Below are 19,549 nucleotides of genomic sequence, written 5' to 3'. Positions count from 1 at the left end.
GATGATGATAAAGTACAAGAGATGAAAGGGCAATGGCCAACCTTGTAGCAGGTCCTTCATATTTTTTAATTACTAAGGTTTTAATCCTTATTATTTTTTTATGTTGGTCCCATACATAAGAGGTGGGTCCATATACACTTTATTAACATACTATAGGTATAATCAATTTATAGTACGTTAGTAATGGGGATTTGGGCAAGGTTTGTTTTTTGTTGTTGGTTATTGGTTCCTATTAAAAGAATTTATATTTGACAAGAATATAATTTTTTATCAAGTATAACTATACATTACATATTGTTCTTTCTAAAGTAATAGAAAGAACCATCAATGGCCAACTCCTACACTATCTTGAAAAGTCTCATCATTATCGATCAAAATGGAATCTACTAACCTATGTCACTCATCTCTAGACATACACCTTAGAAAGGTTTGGTGAATCTTGAGTCGTTGCTCTTGATATCTCCAAAGCTTTTGGAGATATCAAGTTTGGCAAGATATCACCTTCTCAAGTTTGGCAGAAAGGCCTATTACGGAAACTCCCATCATTCAGTCTGACCCCCCCCCCCCCCAACTTCTGCAATTGGCTAGCCAATTTTCTGGCTGGATGCTCACTTCGAGTGATGGCTCCTTTTCTTCTTTATACAACTAATGCTGAGGTCCCACAAGGTCCTATTCTCTCACCACTCTCTTCCTTCTATACATAAACAATCTACTCCAGCTGACTGCCAATCCAGTACACAGTTTTGCTGATGACAGCACATTACACTCTCCCTTTTCTTTTGACAAATCCTGCAAAGAATAAATCATCACAATATCCAGAAATCTAACTTCTACTACCTTAAATTCCAATCTTAAGCATTCACCAATGGGGTTTGGATAACATTATTAACTTATGCCAGCAAAACACAGTTCTGCATTATTTCCTTCAAAGAAAGAACTCTGTTCTTCCAGTCTTACCCTTGACAATACCCAAATCTCTAATCAAGATGAGATTCACCTTCTCAGAATAACTAACCTCAAATCTCTCTTGGCACAAACATATCACAACTATTGTCCCCTCTACATCCAAAAAATTAGGCTCTCTTTTGCTCAAGGTATTATTTTAACTCTGAACAGTTTTTAATCTATACAAATCACAAATCTGCCCGACAATTGAATACTCCTCTCATATCCAGTGTGGTGCCCCTAAGAGCTCAATGAAAATACTGAGTCCTATACAGAAAAGAGCAGTTAGATTGATTGACTCTCACTAATTGACCTCTCTCATTAATACACTCCACTCACTTTCACACAGGTGTTCAAGTCTCCGCAGCCAGTATATCTTCTATAACTACTTCTATGGCTGCTGTTCATCAGAATTGGCATCAATAATTCCCCCACCATCTTGCAAATCCATCCAAACTCATGCAGCAGCTAACCAACTCTTGCAGTTTAACTCCAAACCCACAGAACAAATTTCTCCTCTTCTTCATTTATCTCTTACACTGCTTCCCTCTGAAACAGTCTTCCACCACGTTTCCCAGGGAATACACAACCCACAGCTTTTCAAATCGAATGTGAATAAGTTCCTTATCGCCCATCCATGGTACTAATGTACTATAGGCTGGCTGACCTCTCGTGGATGGGCTCTCCATAAAAAGCAAGAAACCCTTCCACAACTATCTCTCATACAGTAATAAGGTGATACATTTTTTTCCTACTTGTAGATGGATAATGACTTCTGTATTAATTTAACCTTGGAATCTTCTTGGGGCTGACTTCCACTAAAGAGATCTCAATCAAATTGAAACCAGTCTTTATAGTAACCCCTTTCCATAATGCTAAAGCATTATGGGATACTAACTGAAGTGATGTGAAGTCAACGACCTCTACATACAAGTAGACTAGTTATGAAGTTCCTTCATGCTTATGCTTAGGTATAAGATTAAATGAAGAATATAATTTCATATCAAGTATCATACACAATTCTACTACTATTGACTATATGGTAAGCCATGTGAACTATAAATCAGACCATATCATTCGATTTTAAACATCACGTAAACCAATGATCAGACATCCTATTCAAAATTAATTTATACATATTTTATCATAAATATGTATAAATACAATAAATACAAAATGTTATATTCATGCAATGACAATCAAGGAAAAGAAGGAGTAGCCATTGTATTCAAAACTAAATATGAGGCTAATCTTCTTGAATGGCAGGCAGTCTCATGTAGAGTGATGTGGGCAAATATCAGAATAGGGAACTGGACAATGAGACTTATTTGTACCTATATTCCCATAGAAGGTTCTACTAAGGTAAAAGTCGAGGAATTTTTTTGAGGATTTAGAGAAGGCATCTGACTCAATGAAAAAGGAAAACTTGGTCCTTGTTGGGGGTCTAAATGGCAGAGTAGGAAATGATTGTCAGACATACAAAAATATTTTGGGAAAATTTGGAGAAAAGAGTAAAGCTAATAATAATGGCAAATACCTGTTCGATTTCTGCTCAGGACATGGACTGGTTATTACTAACACCATGTTCCAACATAAAAATGTGCACAAATTCACATGGAGAGAAGAGGCAAGAAATAAGAAAAGTCTCATTGACTATGTTATTGTTAATAGTGATGTTTTCTCCCTTGTGCAGGACACCAGAGTGTACAGAGGATTTGAAATTGGAAGTGATCACTATTTAGTCTTGAGCAGGATAAAATTGAATTTCATATTGAAAAGAATAACATGTAAGAAACTTTTAAAGCGAATAAAAGTTGAGCAGCTCTCAGATGTGAACTGTAGACTAAAATACACAAAGATTTATGAAGAAAAAATGAAAGAGTTTGAGAAGAGGAAAAAACTTTAGAGATTCAGTGGCAAGCTTTGAAGAAAACCTTGATTGATTCAGCCAGAGAGGCATGTGGTGAGGTTGTCTGCAAGGATAGAAAAATCAGGACTCTATGGTGGACACAGGAAGTTAAAGTGAAGGAAAAGAAGAAAGCAAATCAAAAGTTCCTGGCAAATAAGTCAGCTTGTGCTCTTAAAGAATACAGAGACAAATGTAAGAAAGCTAAACACTATGCAAAACTAGCTAAACAAAAGTCATGGGAGGACTTTGGCAAGAACATAGAAAATAAATATCAAAAAGGTGGCAAAATATTCTGGAGGTTGTTGAAGAAGCTTAGAAATGGAGCAAAGAGTACTGTAAAAGGAGTTAGAGATGATAAAGGTGACATGAAAATGGGAGAAAAAGATATCCTTGAAGTATGGAGTAATTATTTTGAGAAATTGCTAAATGAAACAAGCAGTGATGACAGCCCAGTGGTAAAAAACACTGACTAGGCATGCAGTCAGGAATACATATCCATACTTGAAGTAGAAAAAGCCATCAAAGGCTTGAAATGTGGAAAGGCAGCAGTAGATGATATTCGACCAGAAATGCTGAAGTATGGTGGTATAAGAGTCTTACAGTGGCTGCACTGCATAGCTCAGAAAGCCTGGACAGAGGGACAAATTCCCGATGATAGGAGTAGAGCTCTCATAGTATCCATATATAAAAAGGGAAATAAAATTGAAGATAACAGAGGTATTTCCCTACTGAGTGTTCCTGGTAAGATATATGCAAGTATACTTGAGAAGAGAAATGGTTGAGAAGAATTGTAGAAGAAAAGCTTGGCGAAGAACCAGCTGGACTCAGGCCAAATGGAGGCTGTCAGGATCAGATCTTCACTTTACGACAAATAGTCAAGAAAGCATGGAAATATAACAAAGATCTATATTTGAGTTTTGTAGTGGAAAAGGCATATGATAAGGTGCCAAGAGAGAAGCTATTTGATACGCTACAGTTATATGGTGTCATTGGGGCATTATATCAAGCAATGCTTAGTCTTTATTTGAGTTGTAAGTCAGCAATTAGAATTGAAGGAAGTACAGGAAGATGGTTTAATGTTAAATCTGGTGTGAGACAAGGATGTACATTATCCCCTCTGTTATTCATTATCTATATGGATTACATTATGAAGGAAAGTGGTATTAAACATGATATCAAAATTGGAGATGTTAATGTCAGCTCTTTGCTTTATGCGGACGATGTTATACTTTTCAATAAATCCACTACGAGTCTGCAAGATTCCTTGACTAAATTGAATAACTGTTGTAATAGCTATGGTATGAAGGTCAGCAATAAAAAGACAAAAACAATGAAAATAGGCAGAATCATTGAAAATGTCAACTGCATTGTGAACGGTGAACCTGTGGAACAAGTAAAACATTTCACCTACTTAGGCACGATTTTTAGTGAAGATGGTAAATTAAGTATGGAAATAGACAACAGAATCAATAAAGCTGGTATAATAGGAAGTCAATTGAATGAATTCATATGGAATAAGAGAGACTCAGTCGGAACACTAAATTAGCTGTATACAAGACAGTGTTCAAACCAGTTTTAACTTATGGATCTGAGAGCTGGGTCAGAAGTAAAACACTTGACCAAAGACTAGAGACCACAGATATGAGAATCCTGAGAAAGATTAAAGACTTGAACAGATGGCATCAATGGCAATATCATATTAAAAACGAAGATATTAGGAAAGAACTTGACATTGTCAGCATCCAGGAATGCATTAGCAGAGCTAATCTCAGGTGGTATGGTTATTTAAACAGAATGGGCAAGGAAAGATTGGCAAAACAAGTGTTCTCTACCAGGTTGGCAGGAAAACGACCCAGAGGAAGACCAAGATATAGGTGGATTGATACGGTACAAAGTGCCTTAGATGACAGAAATATAAGATATGATAATATTGGAGTCTTGACAAGTAACAGACTGATCGGGAGGAAAATTGTAGATAGGAAGTTAGTAATGATGTAAATTTTTCATGTAGTACTATCATATCCTGTACACTCCTTGAGGGTACATGGCAGGAATTTGATGATGATGATATTTTATCATATCAACTTTCCAAGAAATCTATTCTCTATATTCTTTTTTCAATGCACTTTTAGTGAGTTCATTTGAAAAAAATGTTTCATGTGTTTAGTTTAAAATCATATTTCATTGTAAAATCTTCAGTCTTATTTTGCAACTTTTTTATAAATTCTTAATGCATATTTAGTTGCTTTCTGTTAAAAAAAAAAAGATATGACTAATAAAAAATTGTTTGTGTCAGTGTTATATAAAGATAAATTGATTATTAAAAAAAAACACTTGAAAAACATGGTAGTAATCTTCATATGACACTCTTAATATTCTAAGATAAAACTGATAAATCTATATTGCCTCACCTGTATGCGAAGATAATGATGTATAACTTAGTTCTGTAATATCACCATTCATTTCATAAGCCAAATGATTATTCATCTCTGCTCTTATCTCTTCATATCTAGGTTTAGGAATTTCTGGTGATTTAATACCCTAATAAGAAAATTGTAAATATTATTGTTAATGGCACTCATATGGACATTATGAATGATTAACTTTTTTTTTGTTAATTCTGTTTAAGTAATAATTCTTTCTATATAATGATATATGTATTGTGTGGAAACATTTCAAAACTCCCATTTAATTGAGATTTATACTGCATAAATGCTGGTGGAATTCTTAGTAGGAAATTAAATCTTTATTGCATTCATTTCAGAACTCAATCTCTCTGGTCATGTCTTCTAAATCATGTATTACAGTCTCCATAAAATTTAATTGCTACCATATTTAAGCATTTCTGTTTGTATATCATTTATTCCACCTTACTTTCTACAATTCAGATTTCTAATGGTTTATTTTTGCTGGCCTGGTTGGCCGAGTGGATAGCATATCAGCTCTCCAGCAAAAGGCTGCGGGTTTGAATCCCACCGTGGGTACGGATATTTGTGATTGTCTGTGGAAATACCAGTAGTGGTCGGCGGTAGATGGCATTGGTGTAGTTGCGGTCAGTTGGTGATTGAATGGTGGAGACGGAATTGTAGAGCAGGTGCCCTCCCTCGATGAGTCCTTGAACTCGCTGGAGGAGTCAAATAATAATAATAATAATTTTTATCACTGCTTACCTTGTTTAATAATTTTCAAATTATTAAATTAACTAGATAATATATAGTTAAAAGTTAATACAGTTAGGGCTTCACATTCTAAGGGTCTCTTCTTCAATATAAAAAAAAAAATAATTTATAAATAATGAATATTTATTTGATGAATTTGATGACATATCACCACATCTTAAGGAAATGTTCCAGGGAATTAGCAGTAGCATTGGCATGCTTCTTTAATAAGAGTCTTACAACAGCATAGGATGAAGAAATGTATAAATAACTTGAATTAGTGAACAAAGGAAGGGTAATTATTATGTGCAATTTTAATTATGGCGGTATAGATTGGAATGCAGAAATAGCATTTGGGAATAAGGAAAATGAATTTGAGTTCTTGAGAGATAACTACAGGCAGCTTATAAAGGAGGGCATGCGAGGATCGAGAGTGTTAGATCTGATCATATTGTCAGAGAATGTAATTGTGAGTGGGGTTTCACACTTTCCTTCAGCTGGTGAGAGTGATCATGAAGTGATCACCTGGGTTGTGGCTAGCCATATGCAAATTTCTGTGAGGATAGGATACATGTGGAATTATAAGGCTAGTGATTATGACAAGCTTAGGAGACAGCTTGGAGCTATAGAATGGAATGAGGAGTTGAGTGGTAAGGAAATAAATGATGCTTGGGAACTGACATAGAAATACATAACAGCATCAATGTGTGAATGTATTCCATAGGTCAAAAGGCTGAATAAGGTAGGTGTAAAATGGATGAATATGGAACTAAAGTATGAAATCTGGAAAAAGAAGGTACTTTGGAGGCAGTGCAAGATGAATAATGGTAATAATCAGTTTTATGAAGATTATAAAGAACAAGCCAGGAGAGTGATTCAGTTAGTAAGGAAAACTAAAGTGCAGTATGCAGAAATTGGTAAATCAGGCAAATAAAACCCCTAGAGTTTTTTAGATAGTAGAAAGAAGTAGAAGAAGAATGACCATGATAATATGATATTAATGGATGAAAATGGTAGAATGGTAACTGCTGCAGAAGACATTGTTGAGGTATTCAGTTTATAAGGGTGTTTCATCCTGATCAGGGTGGAATCATGAGGAACTTAAGTATAGAGGACATAGGAGAGGATGGCTTAATTGTGAGCGAGCAAGAGGTATTTGAAGAAATAAATAATCTTGATGTCAATAAGGTGATAGGATCTGATGACATATCATCATGTGTCCTAAGGGAATGTTCCAGGGAATTGGCAGTAGCATTGGATGCTTGTTTAATAAGAGTCTTATGGCAGCACAGGTTCCAAGAGAGTGGAAAGAAGGTAAAATTCTTACACTGCATAAAGATGGTGATAAGGTTGTGGCTTCAAATTATAGGCCAATCTGTATATCTGGAGTTGTGGTGAAGTTACTACAGAGATTGGTGAGAAGTAGGATACAGAATTAGGTTGAAAACAGTTGTATTCTTTGTCGTTATCAGCATGAGTTTGTTAAGGGGAGATCATATTTTACTAACTTACTTATGTACAACAAGGTGACAAATACCTTGGACAGGGGAGATGCATATACAGTGGTGTACTTGGATATTGCAAAAGCTTTTGATAGGCTCCCATGTGATAAACTATTAAATAAACTGAAACAGATGGGATTGGATAACAGACCTTCTGAGTTGGATCGGTGACTGGCTATCAGATAGTTGTATATGGGGATGCAGTATGTAAGAGGAAGGTCACTAGTGATGTACCAAAGGGGTCAGTTTTGGGACCATTGTTGGTCAATTTGTATATTAATGATACTGGGATGAGTTTAACTAGTGTGATATGCAGATGTTTGAATATTATGCAAATTTGGGGAGAGCAGTGCAGAGTCAAGCAGATGTTATGGCCTTGCAGGACTTGAATAGATTGCATGAATGGGCAGATAAGTGGAACTATCAGTTCAATGTTGCAAAGTGTAAGATTTTGAAAATTGACATGCAAATATGGGATGCAAACTATACACTTTGGGGGGCTTTAAAAGAGGTAGAGGAAATGAGCGATATGGGAGTGGTGATGACCTGGACAAGGACCTGAAATTCACAGGAAACATTGAACAAGTTGTGAAGACATCACATCAGATAATGGCAATGATACAGAGGACCCTGACATGCAGAAATAAAGAGATTATGATGCCATTATATAAGGCCTTGATCAGCCTCATAGAGATTATTGTGCACAGATCTGGTTGCTGGGCTTTCATGGTGACAAGGATATATTGGAAAGGGTCCAGAGAAGATTCACAAAGGTGGTCAGTGGTCTTTGGAATGCAGAGTATGAGGACAGATTGAGAGAATGTAAATTGCAAAGCCCCATGAATAGAAGGAAGAGGGGGGGGGTGATATGATTGAGACATTTTTCATAGAATTTTTCCCACCCTCTCATTCTATGAAACAGATTTTTCATAAAATGAGAGGGTGGGGTAGAACAAGAGGTCATCACTGAAAACTGTATAAAGAGGGTGTGAGCAGAGGAGTGAGGAGCAGGTTCTATGCATGGAAAGTGGTTTGTGAGTGTGGAATGCATTGCTTGAGTGTGTTTTGAATGTAGACACATTGAATCATTTTAAGGCACAGTTGGATAAGCATTGTGTGCAATAGTGTGTACCTCCCATGATGAGTCTCTGACTCCATGGAGGTCGGATGTTAATAATAATAATAAACCAGTATACAGGCTATTTTGGTTACTTCTGCATTTACTTTAAAAAAAAACTATTGCAATATACTTTTGGGTTGTTTTTATAAGTGTCTATTCTTAGAATTAATAAATTACAAATGTGCCAATGGTGAGCATCAAATTAGAGATTGTTTACTTGCTTACAAGAGAAAATGGGATAAAACGAAATAGCTGATCTTTTCTTTAATGCAAGTTTCATTTAGCTACTAAATTTCAGCCTCAATCAAAGATGAAAGAAGACTACTCAATTTGACCCTGATTTCCATAACAGTAGTTTGTTATCAAAATTGAAATTGCCTGCAGTTTATTTCTGATCTTCTTCTTGTGTTCAACATTTCTGCTGGCCTGGTTGGCCAAGTGGTTAGCGTATCTGTTCTCTAGCCAAAAGGCTACAAGTTCGAGTCCCACCGTAGGCATGGATGTTTGCGATTGTCTGTAAAAATACTAATGGTGATGATCGTATTAATTACTAAAATTTCTGAATTATTTTTACATTTTTTACTTACCTGAAATAAATTTTGCATAGAATTAAATATGAAAAGTTTTGTAAGCAGGTATGAAAAGAGAAAGAATAAGAATTTCATTAGAAGCTCGTATACCTAGTTTACTCCAATATTGTTTCAGATTTTAAAATAATGAAATCACAAAAATGAATATTTTAAATAACCTGAATCAATAATTTTTGGTATTAATAAAATTATTTTTAATTTCATCTGTTACAAGCAACAAACATTGTCTTTAGTTTTTGTTTTCTTTTTTAACAAAAATGCCTAATCAATATCACTGATTATTACAAATGTTGACAATATCTGCTTGTTTAACAATTAATAAAAATGCATAGATTATATTAAGTATTATTCTCTTCAGACCTTCATGGAGTCATAGATGGGAGGTCCCTGCATCACACACACATGGCCCATCACACTGTACCTTAAATACATACATATTCTATGCACTCCAAACACTCAGGCAATGTATACCAATCATTTGCCACTCTCCATGCAAAAAAAAAAAAAACTCTTCTTCTCCTCACTCCCTTGCTCTCTCTCCTAATACAGCTTCAAGGGATGACTTCTTGTTCTCCTCCCCTGCCCATCTCCCACCATTTTATAAAATATCTCTTTAATGTTCATCTGAGAAAAACCCTTTATCAAGTTATATGTCTATCACATCCCCAACTTCCTCTTCCTACCCACGAGACTCTACAAACTGCATTTTCTCAACTTTCATATTCAACAATCCACAGACTAGACACCACCCTCAACTGCCTCTGAAGCCTTTCCAATATCTCTTCATCCTTTTGAAAACCAGGTGACCAAATCTGTGCATAGTAGCCATATGTGTGGCCTAATCAAGGGCTTATACAATGGAACTATAATCTCCTTATTTCTACAAGCCATTGTCTGCTTCTCTGAATCATTACCAGAATTCATTGTACAGTTCTTATAATTTTAAGAATGTGTCGTCTGAATTTTAGGTTCCTATCTACAATCACCCCTAGATCTCCTATTTCCTCCACCTCTTCCAATATATCTCCATGAGCTGATCACTCAGCCAACCAGGCCAGTTGTAAAACTAGGATACATCAGTATCACAGATGGACTAAGGATTTTTTTAATATATTTATTAACCCCAGAACTACATGGTGTCAAAAGACTCACTGCAGCAGGTCCACACTGCTACCCACAAAACCCATTGAACTGTGCTTTAAACTCATTCACCACAATGTCAGGCAATGCATTTCACCCGCCAACCTTTCACCATGCAAAGAACAGGTGTATTCTCCATGCATCCTGGTCCTTATGCTCCTGCTCACATCCTTATACAGCTTCCAGGGCTGTCCCCTTGTTCTATCCCCTTCTCCTATTCTATGAAAACTTTCTTCCACATTAACCCATCTTAAATGTCTCAATCATATCCCTCTCTTCCTCCTACTCATAAGGCTTTGCAAACTGCATTCCCTCAATTTGTCTTCATATCCCAAACACCAGTTACCACCTTAGTCAGTCTTCTCTGAACCCTTTCCAATATATATATATATCCTCATCACCATGAAAACCATATGCACTATAATCCATGCAAGGCCTGATCAAGACCTTACAAAATGAAACCAGAACCTCTATTTCTGGACTCTAAAGTCCTCTGCATCATTACCATAATCTGATGTGGAGGATTTCACAACTTGTGCAATATGACCTCTGGACTTCAAGTCCTTGTCCACCACCACTCCTAGGTCTCTTCAATCTCCTCCAAAATTTCCCTACCAAGCTATATTTTGCATCTCATTGCTACCTACCAAATTTCAGAACTTTACACTTTGCAACACGTCATCATCATGCATATCAAGGATTTAGGACTAGTGTGGCTGATTCTGGCCTTAGAAGTCATCGTTGAATCTTTTAAGAGGACGACCTGGTTTTCTTTTTCCTAATGGCTTGTACCTTAAGCTTGTTTTGGTAATCTTTTTATTTTCATTCTTTGAACATGCATATTACACTTTGCAATACATAATAATAATGATAATAGTTCTTGACATGATGTTTAGGGCCTCTCTCGATGAGTCTAAGGACTCCTTGGAGTTGCCTGAAATAATAATAATAATAATACTGAACTGACAGTTCTTCCACTCTCATACAATTTATTTAAGTCCTCCTGTAAGGCCACAACTTCCTTGATTCCTTATTAAATTCCCCAGTTTTGCATCATCTACAAACAGTTGTATATCTTTTCCAATTCCAATACCATTCATGCATTCATTCATCAGTGGCTTTAACAGGCACTTAAGCATCCACAGCCTTCCAAGTATCGTTGAATTTTCTAACCGTAATACAAGGATAAGGCAGTTACCCCTATGCCTCTCTAATACCATTAATATTTTTAAATTATTGTTTATTTTATTATATAATCAGGAAGCCCTGCTCTAAAGATCCAATGTGAAACTTTTTCACCAGCAAATGTCTAATAGACATTATAAAAGTAAAATAGACAACAAATGAAAGAATGAGCATGCTTGGACAATATTCTAAGGTCAGTCATATTTGGGCTTTATAAAGTGTTAGGAGTTGAGCAGGAGAGAAGTACCTTTTTGAATAAAAATAACATGAAGTTTTTTGGAGGTGCCACAGAATTCATGGATGCATTTAAATATTTATATATATATATATATATATCATCATCGTCGTCATCATACGTATCAAGGATTTAGGCCTAGCATGGCCTGTTCCGGCCTTAGAAGTCATCGTTGAATCATTTAAGAAGACGTCCTGGTTTTCTTTTTCCTAATGGCTTGTACTTTAAGGCTTGTTTTGGTAATCTTTCTGTTTTCATTCTTTGAACGTGTTCCATCCATTTATGTTTTATATTAAATATTATTTTATATTAAAAAATATAAACATAAATGGATAAATATATATAGATATATTTAAATCAAATTGAACTTTATGCCAGAATAAACAAGTGAAAATCATCCCAAGAAGAGAACCGATCTCGACTGTAAAGCAAAACATTATCAAATGCTCCCACAGAATGTATTTCCACACGACACCACAGTCCTCTTTGCCCAAGTACTCTGCTTCAGATATTTCGTGTGGCAAAACAATTTTTACCTTCAAAAAGAAGGTAGAGTCATGGGCTCACCAATCTCCCCCCCTCCACCCACCATCCAATAGCTAATTTTTATATGGAAGACTTTGAGCAACAAGCTCTAGAGTTAGCGTGCCTAAAGCCCAAAATTTGGCTCAGATACATTGATGATATTTTCACCATTTGGCCCCATGGCTTCAAAGCACTAAATACCGGGTGATCCAAAAGTCACAGAAAAAGTAAAAATTCAATAATTCGAAAAGTATAGACAGTAGCACGATGCAGTTTTCACAGAAGGACATGGGATTTTTTTTAATAACGAAAAATTTTATTGCCAGAATATTTACATTTGTCACCGACAGGTGGCGCTGTAGTGGTCCCAGAGCTGCTACCTGTCACTATTTAAACCACGAGGTACGTAAATTTCAGATGTAGTGAATACTGAAGTTAAACTTTCAGCATTTAACGTTCATTACTGAAGTTAAACCTGCAAGCAAGTGTTATGCAGCACTTTTAAGAGACAGCATCATTCCCTCCTTGAAAGAGAGGCAAGCGCTCCATAGTGTAACATTCATGCAGGATGGAGCACCTCCGCACATCATAGATTCTGTCCAGCACCTGCTGCGATCGATATTTGGCGATGACCATGTCCTCAGTCACTCTTTCCTGCATTAATGGCCACCAAGATCTCCAGACCTTACACCTTGTGAATTTTGGTTATGGCGCTACTTGAAGTCACAGGTGTACAGAGGTCGGCCGACATCATTGGCCATGTTGAAAGAAGCTATTCACCATCATGTGACAGGAATTACAGCTGAAATCCTCTTCGATGCTGTGCAGGGTGTCATACCACATCTGACATCTATTCTCATGAATGACGGCCGTCACATTGAACATTTGTAATCTTAGCTACGTTGCGAACTGTGCTGCGCCACTGCACAAACTACTGACACAACTGAAGCGTCACCTGTTGGTGGCAAATGTAACTATTCTGATAATAAAATTTTTCGTTATTAAAAAAAAATTCCATGCCTTTCTGTGAAAACCACATCATTCTACTGTCTATACTTTTCGAATTATTGAATTTTTACTTTTTCTGTTACTTTTGGATCACCCGGTACATTCCTTAGCCACCTGGACAAAGAACACAAATGTATCCAATTCACCATTGAAATTTAAAAAACAACTCTCTTCCTTTCCTAGACACACTCGTCACACGTCTTCCCTCAGGCTGTCTCTCCTTCTCAGTCTACCACAAACCTACACGCACAGGCCAGTACATACACAAAAATTCTTACCACCACAAAACACAAAAACTAGGTGTAGGGGCGAATGCTGGTCTTGAAATTCACGATTGCTCTTGTTATCATTCAGGGAATGAGAGGGATGATTGATATCTGATTAACAGAATAATGAATTACTGACCATTTAAAACTATGTACAGGTTGCACAGAAATGCAGCATTATATAAATCGCGTTATGCGAGTCTCAGATCACATAGAAAAAGTAGGGTTATGTTCCAGAATCGTTTTTTTTTTTAATATAAACAACAATGACATATCCAACAAAAAAATATTTTTATTTAATTGTAATTCATGTAAGTTAAGAAAACATATAAACTATGAAACAAATACATAGTTTAAAAGTATAAAAATTACAAATTGTACTTAAACTTCATTGCACATAATGCATAAATGTTTTAGGCAAAATAAAATAGTGCATATTTTAATCTTTCATAGCACGAGGAGTTGAGGATTGGTTAATAAACACTGGTTTTGTCATGTAATCACCTGATGCATTACTACAAAACAGAGTAATTCTATCTTTGGAAACTTTGAATCCAGGAGCTGATCTTTCATTTTTCGAAATATAGGTGCGTTTTTGCGCTTTTTTCCAACATAACTCGGATTATCTGCATTGAACACCTGGTCTGCACTATAAATGTTTATAAACTTTGAGAGTTTTTTGTTTAACAAGATTTCCATCCATAGGAATTTTCTTTTGAGGTGCAATCTTCTATCAAAATCATTAGAGATTCTCCATTTTTCCATTAGAATATCGCGTACACGAGCAATGCACTTTGCACTTATTGTTGACGCGATATTCTAATGGAAAAATGGAGAATCTCTAATGATTTTGATAGAAGATTGCACCTCAAAAGAATAAACACTTTCTCAGATTTTATGTTCATTTTGTTTGATTGTTTGAATTGTTGATTGATTTAAATTCAAAGTCCCTGCAAAAACTCCTGGTTTTTTCCCATTTTTCAACCGATCCAAGATTTTGAATATTTTTCTTCGAGAGAAATTAATTTTGTTTTCAATGTTGGTTTTTCTCTTTCGTTGCAGTTTGTGGCCATTACTATAAAAATAATTTTTTACAAAAAAGCAAGCATTACATATTGTATGTAACTAACCAGAAAATAAAGTGCTCAGCTTGAGATGAACACACACTTATGATTTTTAATGCACTTTCCTGGCAGAAACAAGGACAATTTTCAATTTATAAACATTTTATACGCTAAACAATTGAGGTACATGCATGCTAAAGGGTATTTCCCATAATATAAATTCACTACTTATAATTACATGCGGACTACTTATAATTACAGGCAGACACAAATTTAACGAAGATAAAATTTGATTTTTAAGTCCTGTGGTGAAAAACATATGAAAAGATAAAGGGTTACTACAATTTTAGACCGCGTTATATCGAAACCGTGTTGTATAAGTACCGCGTTATACGAGGGTTACCTGTATTTAGAAATTTATGTACATTTAATCATACGAATACAACATTTAATTTACAAATGATAGTCTATCTTTTTCGATTTAGCTACTTGAATACAAATTCTACCCTACAGTTCTTCTTTATGAACTGGCCAATAACATCGTCATAAAAAGTTGGTTGTAACTTAATTTTCCCAAACAACATGCACACTTGTAAAGGCTGGCTGAAGCTTACTGGCTAGAGCTACTTTGACTGCGTATGGCCCGTGTTTAAGCAACAGGGCGAAATGATGTGGAGGGAGCGGAAATGGCTATGCACGTGCATGAAATCACAATGCTGAAGCGAGGACCTGGATGCTCCCACAACTGACAAAGCCAAAGTAGCTTGACTAGCGTCGGCCTTCGATACACAACACAAAGCTCAATTATTGCCGTGCAAGCTTAAAACGTCTTCTGTCTATAAAAATAAAAGCCTAAATGAAATGCTTATAAATGCATGCATTTATTAACAAATAAATATTACTTCTTTCTCAATTAATGAGCTTGTGCAGCAAGATGGAGAATTCGCCACTGACTAGGTGTCATAAGCACCCTTAAACACACAGCTCAAACTATTTGTTCAAATGAGCAACTAAACCATGAATACGAGATCATCAACCATACATTTATTGTCTATTTTACTTTTATAATGTCTATTAGACATTTTGCTAGTGAAAAAGTTTCATGTTTGATCTTTAGAGTAGGGCTTCCTGATTATATAAAAAAATAAAATAAAATAAACAATAATTTAACAATATTAATTGCACAAAAAAAATGGCAGTAAAAAAACTATTCACAAGATCCTCCACAGAGACACCACTAAAAACAAAAAAGATTTCAAGAATGCCATTGCCATACCTTATGTTAGAGGCATTTCGGAAAAAATAGACAGAACATTACACAAATACAACATCAAAACCACCTTCAAATCCCCAAAAAATTGAGACACCTACTCAGTTCTTCCAAAGATCCTCTTCCACACCTAGCCCACCCAGGGGTTTACAAAATACACCTACCATACATAGGGGAAACAGGGCGAACCATCCCAAATAGGAAGGACGAACACAAACGACACATTAAATACCTCCATTTTGGAAAAACCGGCCTTTCAGCCCATGCACTCCAGACATACCACAGAATTGATTGGAAAGGTACCAATCCCTACACTGCACCAAAACCTGGTTCGAGAGAAAATTTAAAGAAGCATGTGAAATGCTCAAACACAATCCTAACCTGAACAAAAATTACGGTCTAACCATTCCAAGAATGTGGAGGACCCATTTGCAACCATTATAGCAACCAGAACAAGCCAAAGAAAAATCTCAATACAAGAAGACTTGGTGAATTTTTTTTTTTTTTTAAACAATCAATAGCAACTTGAACTATAGAAGTCCAGAAGAAAATCTTAGTATAGCAACCTGAACTGTACAAGTCCAGAAGAAAATCTTAGTACAGGAGGACTTTAGCAGGGTTTATTGTAGGGGTTTTTTTCCCTTTTTTTTTTTTTTACCACTAGAGGTTAGGCTAAGTAAAAGATCAATTAACAGTGTAAATTCAATTTACCTTTGTAGAGTGCAACAACATGTAGCTTTTCATATACACATGTATTTTTCTGATGATGACTTCAATACAGGGGTTGAAATGTCAATTGTTATTTTATTAATAATAAGTAAAATAATCATTTCAACACGTGTGTTTTGTGTCCCTAAATTTGTAAATATGAAAACATTATCAAAAGTAGGAGGGAGTGAAGTAACACTTCTTGCAGTTAAGAAGGACTGCACTGGAATTCACTAGATTATCTTCACTCCAATGTGAGAAAGGCTACGAAATCAGTCTTTAAGACAACAGTTATGGAAGATCTTGAAACTTGAAACATTTGAGTACTACAAGGTTTCATCAATGAAGAAAAGGACCAGAGAATACTGTCATCAGTAAAACTATGGATAAGATTTGAAGTAGAGAGAGAAAGAGAAAATGAACAAACACAACATTCAAAACTGGCATATTTCGCATACTACACATTTACTACTAAAGTCTCAGTCATATGCATATCAGAAAGAGAACACAGTATTATAGTTCAAAGGAAATAAAAGCAGTTATGCTAATATAATACAAGAACTATATCCAACAGTTAAAAAATTTTTTTTTAATTATTGACAAATAATGGTGATCATTTCTCAGAACTTGGATACAGGCATGCAGTTTGAGCAACTGAGATTCAGACAGTGATATAAAGCTTCACTTGTTTTCAGGAATAGATATATTTAAATCAACTTGAGCAGAATTTCTAGTTTGGCTTTAGTAAACTACGAGTAGTGCCCAGGAAAGTGAGGTCAAATTTATCAGATTCCAATTATTTGATGTAATCTCGGTAAACTCTAATCTCAGTAGAACAGTCAGTCTGTCTGAAATAAGATAGTCAACAAGAACGAAGTACTTGATATTTCTTCTATCCTTTTACCTGATGTATATCAGGTAAAAGGATAGAAGCAATAACTTGTCCTTGCTGGAGGGTAGGAAAGAAGTTTACAAAATTATCTGAAAGAGCAGAGTATAGATTAAATTTGGGAAGAATTGTGCTATTTGCTTTGATGTACTTTTAAGGTGTTGAAAGTTTTTTTACTTGGTTATACTATAAATTAAATGCTAAAAAAACAATGTTTTCTTGGCATACAACCTTTGCATGTGAAGTATCTTCATGACTGGGGTACTTGTATATAAAGGCTAAAGACTCCACATCAATTGCCTTAGTATTCCACTCGCACCACTCAATTAATGCTGGGGTCCCACAAGGTTCTCTCCTCTCACCAATCCTGTTCCTGCTATACATCAACGACCTACTGCAATTGATCTCCAACTCAATACACAGTTTTGCAGATGACAGCACACTACACTCCTCACTTGCATTTGATAAGCCTTACCCTACACAACTCACCTCATCCTACAGAACATCAACCAGCACCACCACCCTCAACTCCGATCTCCAAGCCATCCTATAATGGGGTTCGGATAGTCTCATAAATTTCAATTCCAACAAAACCCAGTTCTGTACTATTTCCCATAAAAAAGAACAACTTTTTCCCAGTATCCTTTTCGACGATACCCAAATTTCTAGACAGCCTGAGATCTCGCTCCTTGGAATCACCCTCACATCAACCCTCACCTGGCACAAACATATCTAAAACATTGCATCCTCAGCCTCAAAAAAACTAGGATTTCTCTTCCGCTCAAGACGTTACTTCACTCCTGAACAGCTACTAACATTATACAAGTCACAAATCCACCCAACTATTGAATACTGCTCCCACATATGGGGTGGGGCCCCTAAAAGCTCTCTCAAAATGCTCGATTCAATACAGAGGAGGGCAATTAGACTTATCAATGATCCATCCCTTACCAACTCTCTCCCCCCACTTTCACACAGACATTTGGTCCTCTGCAGTAAGTATATTCTACAAATATTTCCATGGGAAATGCTCATCCGAAATAACATCAATATTTCCCCCGCTCAGTACTAAGCTCATTGGAACACGTGCAGCTGCTGCACAACATCCCTTCACAGTACACCTAGAAACAAACAGAACAAATTTCTTTTCCTCTTCCTTCATCTCTGCAACTGCTGCACTGTGGAACAGTCTCCCACCTGCTGTGTTTCCCAATGAATACAATTTAGTCATTCAAATCAAATGTAAACAAATTCCTCCTTTTCCAACTCACCACTCATACACAGTACTAATGTATTATAGATTGACCAATCAACCTCCTGTGTATGGGCCCAACATTAAAAAAAAAATCCCATAACGTAAAGCAACACACACCCTTTCAGATGTCTATACATTATAAAATATTAATGTTCATTACATTTATAGTGAATTCTTCCACTTATGTCGTGATTTTCAGATGAACTCAGACGTCTATAATATTATGCATTATGGGAAGTACGGGAAGGGCCACTACCTAGACTGGTTTCGACCTTTATTGAGATCTCATCAGTGTGAGACAGATCCAGAAGGAATACCAAGGTTGAAGTAATGCAGAAGTCATATATTTCTCATAAGATGTGACACATTTTGACTACTTGTATATGGGAAATACATGGCTTCTGCATTACTTCAACCTTGGTATTCTTTCTGGGTCTGGCTCACACTGATGAGATCTCAATAAAGGCCGAAACCGGTCTGGGTAGTGGCTCTTCTCGTACTTCCCATAATGCATAATATTATAGACATCCGAGTTACTTGTAACATCGGACTGTTGTCTGGTTGAGGCTACAATCAATAGTGTACTGATCATAAATTTAATATTGCAACAGATATTTCACTTGGAAAAAGAACGTTACATATCATACTGAAGGAACATGAGTTGTCCTGCCTCTTCTGCATTAAGACAATTTTATGAAACCTCAAAGTCAACTGTCTAGTGCCATATTCCTTCAACAAAATGACCCATAATGATAACCCTTCTCATGCTCACTAGACAAG

The 19,549-nt window shown here is 36.0% G+C and overlaps 1 protein-coding gene across 3 annotated transcripts in view; it reads right to left on the bottom strand.

The window, feature by feature from the left end:
* The window catches only part of Zip48C (Zinc/iron regulated transporter-related protein 48C), a 245,670-nt gene that overhangs the window by 205,701 nt on the left and 20,420 nt on the right, over positions 1 to 19,549 (bottom strand). For all 3 annotated transcript variants that reach the window (XM_090415478.1, XM_090415479.1, XM_090415481.1), the window contains exon 4: positions 5,266 to 5,395. In XM_090415478.1, the coding sequence (XP_090271604.1) occupies positions 5,266 to 5,395 (130 nt within the window). The remainder of the gene's footprint in view (positions 1 to 5,265; positions 5,396 to 19,549) is intronic.

This window comes from Typopeltis vanoorti, chromosome 3, assembly GCF_054136105.1.
Source record: "Typopeltis vanoorti isolate ZY-2024b chromosome 3, IOZ_Tvanoo_1.0, whole genome shotgun sequence".
NCBI classification, from domain to species: domain Eukaryota; kingdom Metazoa; phylum Arthropoda; class Arachnida; order Uropygi; family Thelyphonidae; genus Typopeltis; species Typopeltis vanoorti.
The sequence above is the reverse complement of the archived record's forward strand: the minus strand, read 5'-3'. Positions and strand labels throughout refer to the sequence as shown.